The sequence below is a fragment of the Anopheles nili genome, chromosome X, assembly GCF_943737925.1.
Source record: "Anopheles nili chromosome X, idAnoNiliSN_F5_01, whole genome shotgun sequence".
Taxonomy (NCBI): Eukaryota; Metazoa; Arthropoda; class Insecta; order Diptera; family Culicidae; genus Anopheles; species Anopheles nili.
This window is the reverse complement of record NC_071293.1, coordinates 1,509,367-1,519,441: the sequence shown is the minus strand read 5'-3', so window position 1 is coordinate 1,519,441 and position 10,075 is coordinate 1,509,367. Positions and strand designations below refer to the sequence as shown.

The following is a 10,075-nucleotide window of genomic DNA, read 5'->3' as shown; positions in this document are numbered from 1 at the left end:
TTTTCAGTAAAATCATGATATCTGTAAAATATTAGGATATGTTCATTATGCACTCTTCATTAATAATTTGAATCTTTAAAACAAAACTAAAAAGAAAAATAAATCATAATAGATATCAACAAATGCAATACAAATGTAGATGAACAAAATCATGAGTGATAAATAAGTATCAAATCGTAAAGGCAAATATTGTTGGTATTGAAAAAATCTAAAAAAAGAGAAATTATAGTAAATCAAATGAGAATTATTGGGGGTGTATTTAACGAAGTAGTTTGAGGCGTCTATTAAAAACAAAAATTAATGCTTTGCATAATTGCAATATTTGAAAGATCATCCGGTATATCTATCATATATTATAACAAATCAATGCAAAGTTTTTATTTTTTATTTAACTTATTTCATGGAACCCAATGACTTATTTAAAAAGGATTGTTTCATATTCCAAACGATAATCAAGAATAATTTAGCACTTCACATTGGTTATGCTGTGCTAGAAAGAAATAAGAAATGTTGAATTATTTTCGCATGTATCTAATTCATGTGTTTTATAATTTGTTTTATGTTTTTGATAGACGATAGTTTTGGTCGAATAAACAATAACAGAAAATGAAGGACAAATATAAAAAAAATCATCACGAAAGGATTTCTGGGATGAATCCATACATACATACAAATATTAATGTAATTAAACTGGGGAAAATTAAAGAAAACAAACTAGAATATTAAATTATATGATTGCAAATTCCATTAAATGTATTAAATTATAATTCAATAAAACTGAAAATGATGAGAAAAGAAACAATCAAGAAAATTAAACGGAAAAGACATTTGAAAAGTATATTAATGATAATAGTAATGATCAGTCTAATTAAATATGTAAAATGAAATGATATGAACGTGCAACGAGTGTGAACAAGTATGCAGGTGGATGAGATGCGTAGATCGCCTAAGATGTAAGTAGAAAGAAAACAAAGAGTCTCAAAAGAGAAAAGCAACGAGAAGATCATGATAAAGAAACATAAAAAAGCTGATAAAATAATGCGCAACAAAAATATAAAAGACAAATAAAAGATATATGAAAAGCTTTCAAATTCAATGTCATAAACACCTGCAATACAAAAAAGGGTTTTCCAATCAACAAGTAGGTTTTATTGCTATTATTTTTATTCAATTATCATATATCAAAATCTTCAAGAAAAATCATTACCAATCACAAGCAAGACTTGTGCTCGAAAAATATAATTCTTTACTTTTCCCGGTAGTTTTAAACAGCATTATAGGAAAAGGTTTTGTTTAGTTTTCGCAAAACAACAACGTTTGGTTCACCATTTTTAATATTCATCGACATGTGTTATAATTAATAATTTAGTTATAAATATTCAATATTGTGCAAAAATAAATTAAGTCTTGTAAATGCTAAACATTCACAAAAAAGAATAGGAAACTCATGCAAACAATGATATAAAACACACACAGTCACACAAACTCAAACGTTAACAAATAAGCAAAGAAATATAATTAATTTAAATATTTTATGTAGGTATTGTAACAAATTACAGAGAGTGGAATGCGATACAAAATAAAAAGTAGTATGATAGAAATTAAAATAATAGATATGAATTTAAAGAGGAAGCAGAAGGATACTAGAGTGAAAGTTACAAGAAAATTCAACAGGTAAGTTTATTTGGCTATGGAGATAAAAAATTATTGAAACTAGTTTACTAGCGATTTATTTTACTTGCAACTGGTGATCGTTCGTGACGACGTTCGAGTTTTGTTGCAGCATATCCGGTTTCGAATTAACCGAATAAGTTTGCCTCATGCTACATAGTATAAAGTCGTTAAAAAAATATTTACAGGAAACAACTTCATTGCGAGCATTTGATTTTAACACTGAAAGTATTGTAATCACATGCTCATTTAGGATTGTAGCCTGAGGAATATTTTTTACAATGTCTAAGCCCAAGCAAAAGCGAAGCAGAGAACAATAAACAATAGAAAACCTAATTAAAATACAAAAAAAAAACAGAATAATTTATTTTAAAAAATGTGAAAAAAAAACTGAATACATGAACAATACTATAACATTTTGTGCACAACTTCTAGACATATATGCCATCGAATCTACAAAATTATCTTGGGGCAAACGTTAATGCAATCAAGTACTAGATACATATAGCCATTACAAAGTTTAATACAACGGATTTGGTGTGCGTAGAAGGTTGCAAGTGATCACATGCCTGAAGTTGGTTCTGGAGTTTGGAGACAAAACCCAGCAATTCAATGAAAAGAATAAAAGAAGTAAAATGAAAAAGAAAAGAAACTATCAAATGCGGATTATGTTAAAAAGTATAGGCTTGTATTCAAAAACGAAGATGATAACAGGATGATAACACTATAGCTGAAAAATAAAAAGGATTAATGAATCAGGTTAATCATTTAAATTCACATTACACGTTTTTTTTGTTTGCTATTAATTATTCCTCTTCATAAAGACTTTATATATAGCTTAAGGGTAGGGCAATATGCAATTCGGGTTGCGCACAACATTAATATGTCATTGTTGAGTTAAGATTCCAGCAACAATCAACGGATATGCTTAGCAACTCGAGGATATGCGTTGTCTTCTAAAAACACTCATCGAACGACGTCCATTGGCCATTTGACTCACATGTGATGTCTACAATTCGGTGTTGGCAGCGTATTTTCAATGAATCACCATACAAGAACGAATTGCCAGCAATTATTATAGCCTTTGCCAAAATCTTTGGTGTTCCACATGAAATACCTGGGAAACATGAAAACGGTAATTTTCAATCACTTTTTATGATAGAGATGATATTTTACTTACGTGTACAATGGGCCATAGGGTGAGTCCAGCGTCCGTTAGGTTGACACTTAACAATTGGATGTCCTTTGATTTCATATCCTGCATCGCAGCGATATTCGATCTCATCGTCTACGTAGTATTGCTCATCACGTGATTCGGGTGCGACGAACATGTTCGGTCTAAAGGGCGGATCATCGCATACAGCACCCTCACAAAATCCCTCGACGGTGGTCCAGAGCCCACCAAGGCCACACATTGTTGCACCTGAGCCACGCATGCTGAAACCAGCATTGCAGCTATACTCTACATGATCACCAACTTCCGCTTCTAGCTCACTGTACTGTAGCTTCTCGAAACGCCTCTCATCTGGATGATGGAGTTTGAGGTGACGCAGCTCAACTGCTACTAAATGGCTGTCAATTGGTGGACTTGGTAAGTTATTTAATGGACATCGTTTTGGTGCTGCTGTTGGCATCGCCATGGCCGGTTGCGTTACTTCGGCCAACTCAATAATTTTTTTTAATGCTGCTGTTTCTCGAGCGTTACGGTCTTCTACCAGGCGCTGGTACTGGTGGTAGATAAACTGCACTACATTTTTTAGCAAATATTTTATTTTTGTGTTGATGTTCTCCTCTTGGCCAATGTTAACCACAATCTCATCGTCGAAGTTCAATTCACGATCCATCAGAATGATGTCGATGAATTGACATATAACAAATCGGTATGCATTTTCGATGTGCTCAGGATATCGCATTTCAAGTGGAATAGGTTCTACCGTACCATAAAGAATAAAATATAGTAAATTTGCAGGCACAAGCATGGTTACGTTTGGTTTGATTGTGCGCATCAAAAAGGACAGAAGTTTGACATCAATATTTGTAATATGACCTGCATTCTTCTGTAAGGAAAAATCACTTAAATCTGTCCAATTATTGCCAACAACAGTACCGGACGCAGTGTAGCAGAACAAAGACAATCTACGAGCTGGCATGTCGGAGGGTCCACAACCATAAAACAAATAATCCTTTAAATTTTTCCAAAACAGAACATCTGGCCTTCGATTTACTCTTATGATGAGACTTTGATTGGCTAGTTGAATCTCTCCACTCGTATTTGCTGTCGTTGATGCTAGTGTCTCGTCAAAGGGAACACATTCCGGCAGCGGTAGATCCCATTGCCCGCTCTCCAGGCACGTCAGCAGATTCTCGTCCGTTAGTACAAATCCTGGCAGACAGCGAACTTCGGCCAGTGTGCCAACATCGTATTCATCCAAAGAGTCTTTAATAACACCATGCTCGGTAGCGTATATGATAGGTGTCTTACCATCACGTTCAGTTAAAATAAGTGGAGGACATTTAACAATGCTGATGCACTGTGGCACAGATGAGGACCAAAGACCCTTAGATGTACAGTGTAAGATCTCTGTCCCACTAAGAAAGAAGCCTTCATCACAGCCAAATCGAGCCTCGCCACCGTAGCTAGTCTTTGATAAAATGACACGACCGTTTAATGGAGGGCTTAGCGAACCACAGCGTATAACTGCGAAAGAAACATAACAGTTTAACAATGAAAGGTAAATTTACGATTTACTTACGTTTGCAGAACTGTACACCAGGAGTCCACTGAGACGTACGTAAGCACTCTGCAACGGGTGTTCCGATCAGTTCGTACCCTTCGTTACAAAAAAACATTGCTTTCATTCTGTCATATCTAATTGATCCATTGGGAAGTGATTGGTTACGTATACAATCTTGACAAAATTCTGAGCTAGTAATGTGTACTTGACCAACTGTTTGCAAGCGTAAGTCCATCCAGCGAATCAAATTTCCGTTGTATGGCTCGCAGGTTCGGTAGTAGTGACTTACTTCAGATGGCTGCAATTCATGATCCCACAGATCCACGTAAGCCATTCGGCCACGGAAAGATTCAGATTCACTAAACCCACCTCCAAGCACGTCTTGCTCCTGTCCAAATACGAACAGGCCTCCTGGTTTGATGGGTACTCCTTGACTGAGGTTTTGACCACTGAAGCTCAGCTTTCCATCGAGATAAAGCTTATACTGCCCACCAGCACTGCTCCAGCTGAGGCACATAAAGTGCCATTCTCCGTCGTTTAAGGACACATTCGTCACGGAATGTGCTCCATTTACATACAGCACTAGACCGCTGTAATCTGTAAGAGTGAAAGCGTTGTCAAAACTGGCAGTTGCGTAGGATAAAAGCGATCCATAATTAAAATCATCATTTGTTTTATACCATCCGCACATGCCAATTGCTCTGATATCGTCTTTTTTGGGGTTTTTTAATCTCACGTAAGCATTGACCCCAGTGGGAGGGAAGCCAAGTTCAAAGGTATTCGACAGATTTAGACCACAATTGTCTCCATGATACCCAGGAAGACAATGACAACGCACGGCGCGATATACCTCATTATCATCATCGTCAAATATGATCGATTTAGAGTTGACGGGAAACGTACGTAGTTTGACTGGTTCACATGTTCCGCCATTAAGACAGAAATTCCGCTTATACGTTTCACATGGATTATCTATTAGGGTACAGTTACTGCCTCGAAGTCCTCTTGGACACACACATTTGTAGTTTACAGACGTAACTGATAAGTCGAGCGATGTTTCACGATTGTTTTGCTGTTGTTCTGTATGTAAGACATTCAAGCATAGTGTTCCAATAGGGCATGGCAGGTTATCACATGGTTCCAGATGGCAGCGTCGTCCTGTTTTACCTAGTGGGCATGAACAACTGTAACCTTCGCCTACATTAATGCACACTCCTTGAAATTCGCAAGGGTTTGGCGTACAAAAATCTTTTCGGAATTCGCAACGATCACCTCCGTAACCTAATGGACACTCGCAAATGGGTCTACCCTCAGCCTCCACGCAGCTTCCACCATTCTCGCAAAGGTCGGATCGACACGGATCAACATAAACTTCACATAACGTCCCTCCGCTAAACGGAGGCTGGCAATGACATTCAAAGGTAGTGTGATTGAGCATAACACAACGACCACCATTGAAGCATGGTGCAGAATTGCATAAATTAAGAGATATTTCACAGTGGTCCCCAACAAAATTATCATCGCAGATACATTGATAACCCAGCACCGAAGTAGAATCTAAAACGCAACGACCTGCGAAACCGCACGTTTTGGAGGTAATATCTTCACACATCCTACGAACTGGAAAGCAATCGCTCACAGTTTTCGATCCACGTGGCGAGCTATAATTTGATGGACACTGCTGGCATTGCGCTCGATTGTACTGTCCCTGGTACTGTCCAGGCTCGCAAAGTCGACAGAAAGGCATAAGGGTTTTGTGGTATTTTGTAATTCCGCCGGTCCCATTTGCTTTGGCTTTTTTCAGATGTTTTAGCTTGGCAAAGGAGCCAGGTGGACATTGGGGTTTGCATTCATGTGCATGTTTGGAGTTGATTTTCCGTGTAGAATGATATTCTGGACATGACTGACAAGTTGTTTTTCCCGTCTGATCATTGAACGATCCAATTGGGCAGTTGAAGCAGCTATTGGTTGTATAATTGTGATATGTTCCTCTTGGGCAGTGCACTATAATATGCAACATAATGTTCAAGAAACAACAATAAGTACAAGAAGCCGTGCTTGTTTGAAATGGTAAAACTTACCGCAAACTAAATTTTTAGAAATGCTTCCATTTGCGCAACGGATCTTTTCGTCCAACTTCAGTACGCTAAGATCTAGATTCAATGAACCTAGTCGGCGGCGAAGTTTTTTCTTTCCATTGATCTTTTCAAGCTCCTCCTTGATACGCTGTAAAACTCAGGTAGTGAAATAACATTACATTAGTAATTGATCATCATTTACCTTTATGTTTTCTGATTGTTTTCCATCCGAACGCCATAGTCCTAACTCCTGAGAAACTCGTTTATATACGTATACTTTTACGGTGGACCGATCTGTTGATCGTGAAGAATCAGACGTCTGACGTCTACGCCTTACGATATTGTATTTTACTGCTTCCTCAGCATTTGTATGAATTTGCGTTGTGTTCGAAAGACAAGTCGGTAAAGTAGTCATAAGTGAACAATCTAGCTGATTCCCACATAATTCTTGGCGTAGTTCATCGTTGAATGCTTGTGATACCTCATTCATTGCCTCCGTGTCATTGCAAAGATTCGGATCCATCTCGTTGCTTAACTGAATCGTTAAAATTTTTTCTACGCTGTTTGATTCAATTACCTTACTACATTCGGGTATATCCAGATGTTCGTTCCACGTTGGATGATCTCGATCGCAAACTATGTGGATCGTATCTTCTGGTTGCATACTAAACATGTAGTCTTCCTTGCATCCAACTTCGCACCAGACGTGCGATGAATTATAAGCACATATTGAAAATCCATTTTGTGGCTCTGGCACGATATCGCAAGTATATTCCTTAACTTGAACCTTCATAACACATTCAGCTTCGTTTTCCGAAAGATCGACTGCACGGTATTGAACCCAATGGGTTCCAGCCGGAAGATAACCAAAGGTAACATTCTGTAAGATCGTAATATTAGCTCCTGAATTGTCATATACTTGCGGTTCATCCCAGCGAATGAATGTTTCTTGCGGATTGCTCCTATTGCTAACGTAGTGTACTAATCCGTCAACACAGTGTTCAAAAACTGGTGGTGTTAGGTCAACCACGGTAACGAAGAAGTTGCAGCGTGCCTTGTTTTTGAAAGCGTCCATAGCTATATAACTGAATTCGTGGGCTCCGATTACTAGCCGTATCCCTTCTTCTTTAATTCCGGGTTTCGACCAGTAAGTAAAATTTTCTCCACTATTGTCGAACACATATGGCTGATGAAGTCGTTTCACCAATGCGTATGGAAAATCATCGTCCATGAGCACCGAATAGTTACCCGGACACTCAATGTATGGAGGAGTAACATCGATACACCGTGGCGTTTTCATCTTGTTCCAGACACCGGTACGCTTTCCGCCACATTGCTTAGTTGTTGGTCCTCCTTTCATCTCGAACCCAAAATCGCATATGAGGGTGCAGTTGGTGCCGAAGGCAGATTTAGACTCGGAACAATCCGTTGGGTCATAGGTCCCAAAAGCGACTTTAGGTAACGCAGGGCAAAGTATTTCTTTTGAACGTAAATCAGAAAAAGTTGATTACACATTGATTGTTAAAACGTCATTAAACAGTAACTTACGCTTACACGTTGTTTGTAAACCATCCCACTTGGACAACGGCAAGCAGTTCCGATTATGTGATCCCTTTAAATAAAATCCAGTACCACACGTGAATGAGCACTCTGTATCGATGGGCATCGCTTCCGTACTTCTTTCTGCTGTCATACTGTAGTTTACCAGAAAAGATTTGTTCCGTGGAGAGTAATCTTGGTATAGGTTGAGGTCTGGATTGCTACATACAGCTGTACCGTAGTATGGAATACTCAAAGGTGGGCATTGTTTCACTTGGTAGCAAAGATTAATTAACAAAATTTAAATATTGATGGTTAATGCGCTAAGTTATGAGCTATCTTTTTGTTGGGCATGTTCAGTTGATACTCACTAATACATTTTGCCTCCGTGCCTGACCATTCTCCATTTTCCTGGCATAGCCGTATGCTACTACCTGTTAGCTGGTAACCAGGGCGGCATCGAGTTCCACATGCGGCATTCAAAACCTGACTGCACGGCTTAGGATCCATAACAAAATACCCATTTTGTGGGGCTTGTAATTCTGGACAGGTTATTGCTACACATCCTCGGTCTTCGTTTTCTTGGTAGCCTCTTGGGCAAACGCATTCTTTTTCTGATACTGCTCTCAAATTTAACGTAATATGACGGGAGTGAGGGCATGGCTCACAAATGCCTTCCGAGGTCCAGAATGTTCCGTTGGGACATGGTTGGCAATCTCCATGCAGACCTGATCCAGCATATCCTGGTGCACATATGCAACGATAATGCCCCGAAGTAGTGAGACAGCTGCATTCCGCTTTTTCATCACAACACCCGGAAGTTTGTATACCTTTTTCCCGGATCTTCGGTGTATCGCATAATCGTTTGCATAGTGTTTCATTTGCAACGGGAACAGATGTTCCGTGGCTGTAATCTAAATGTAATGCGTGCCGAACTAATGATTCAAATTGCTCGAAGCTTGTCAGTAGGTAACGGTGTTCATGTGATGTGACTATATTGGCCAGCTCCTCATCATTACCCGTTTCGATGCCGATCGAAAAGATTTCTACTCCAGATTTTTTTAAGCGTTGGGCGATAGGGATTGGGCTTGGACCGTTCGAGTAACCGTCCGTTATAAGAAAGATAATACGCTCTGAATGTTCATGTCCTGATGTGTCTCCTGAAAAAATAATTTCTGCCTCTTTGAGTGCCCCATAAGTGTATGTTCCACCGCCACTATATTCGATACTTGGTAGTTGATAATTTAGTAACAGACATTTATTGTTATCCTCGTGATGCTGCGATATTTGATCGACATGACGAACTATTTTTTTACGTGAGCTGAATGTTACTATCGCAATTCGTGTACGAGCCATACTAACATCGAAACCAGCTAGTAGCTTTTTGACAAACCGCAATTCACTTTGAAAGTTGTTCGGGCCAACACTCGAGCTAGCATCGATCAGGAATACTATGTCTTGGCGGCCTACGCTATTTTTCATTTTGTTAATGCTATCCTGGAAACGAGCATTTACAACTTCCATTCGGCGGGCCATACTTGTGGATAGGTGTATATGAGATTGATTGTGAAGCTCTGTTATACCAGCAATTATTCGGTTCAGATCACGCGAAGTTTGGTTGAGCTCTTGATCTTCGTGGCCACTCTCGGGTAAATTTGTAGTACTGGTAATTTGGACTTCATCGTTCCAATTGTAGTCAGATTCAGTTGATTGCACTTTTGATGCATTAGTTGTTTCTTGACAATTTATTGAATACAGCACAGAAATTATCACGACACCACAATGGACATAAGGTCTTGATATACACTTTACCATCTTGATGTTATATCTTGCTCCTTGTTGAGCATATATTTCAATTGGTAGTCATAACATAGAATCACGATTCATGTTTCTAAAACTCACACCATGATTCGGCTTCCGATGGTGTATTGGAAGCGATTTTAACTTCCTGTTTTCTAATCACGCGCGCCCTAGTTTCCCAAGCACAAATTAAAAGACTAGACCTAGGGTACAGCTTGCTTATCACTGTTTGAGAAGGCAAATAACACTTCT

At 38.8% G+C, this 10,075-nt stretch overlaps 1 protein-coding gene across 1 annotated transcript; it reads right to left on the bottom strand.

The window, feature by feature from the left end:
* Positions 1–2,627: 2,627 nt before the first annotated feature.
* On the bottom strand, positions 2,628–9,838 carry LOC128728368 (sushi, von Willebrand factor type A, EGF and pentraxin domain-containing protein 1-like). The gene is made up of 7 exons (XM_053821990.1): positions 8,395–9,838; positions 8,033–8,296; positions 6,687–7,963; positions 6,488–6,632; positions 4,425–6,410; positions 2,852–4,369; positions 2,628–2,788 (listed from the first exon to the last, which is right to left on the bottom strand). Exons 1-7 carry the CDS (start codon positions 9,836–9,838, stop codon positions 2,628–2,630), a joined length of 6,795 nt encoding a protein of 2,264 aa, XP_053677965.1.
* Positions 9,839–10,075: the final 237 nt, after the last annotated feature.

Coding starts and splice junctions, on each gene's coding strand:
- LOC128728368 (XM_053821990.1), bottom strand. CDS start 9,838: ATGGTAAAGTGTATATCAAGACCTTATGTCCATTGTGGTGTCGTGATA. Junction 6,411..6,487: donor TTCTAAAAATTTAGTTTGCG/GTAAGTTTTACC, acceptor TGCATATTATAG/TGCACTGCCCAAGAGGAACA. Junction 4,370..4,424: donor TGGTGTACAGTTCTGCAAAC/GTAAGTAAATCG, acceptor TTTCTTTCGCAG/TTATACGCTGTGGTTCGCTA.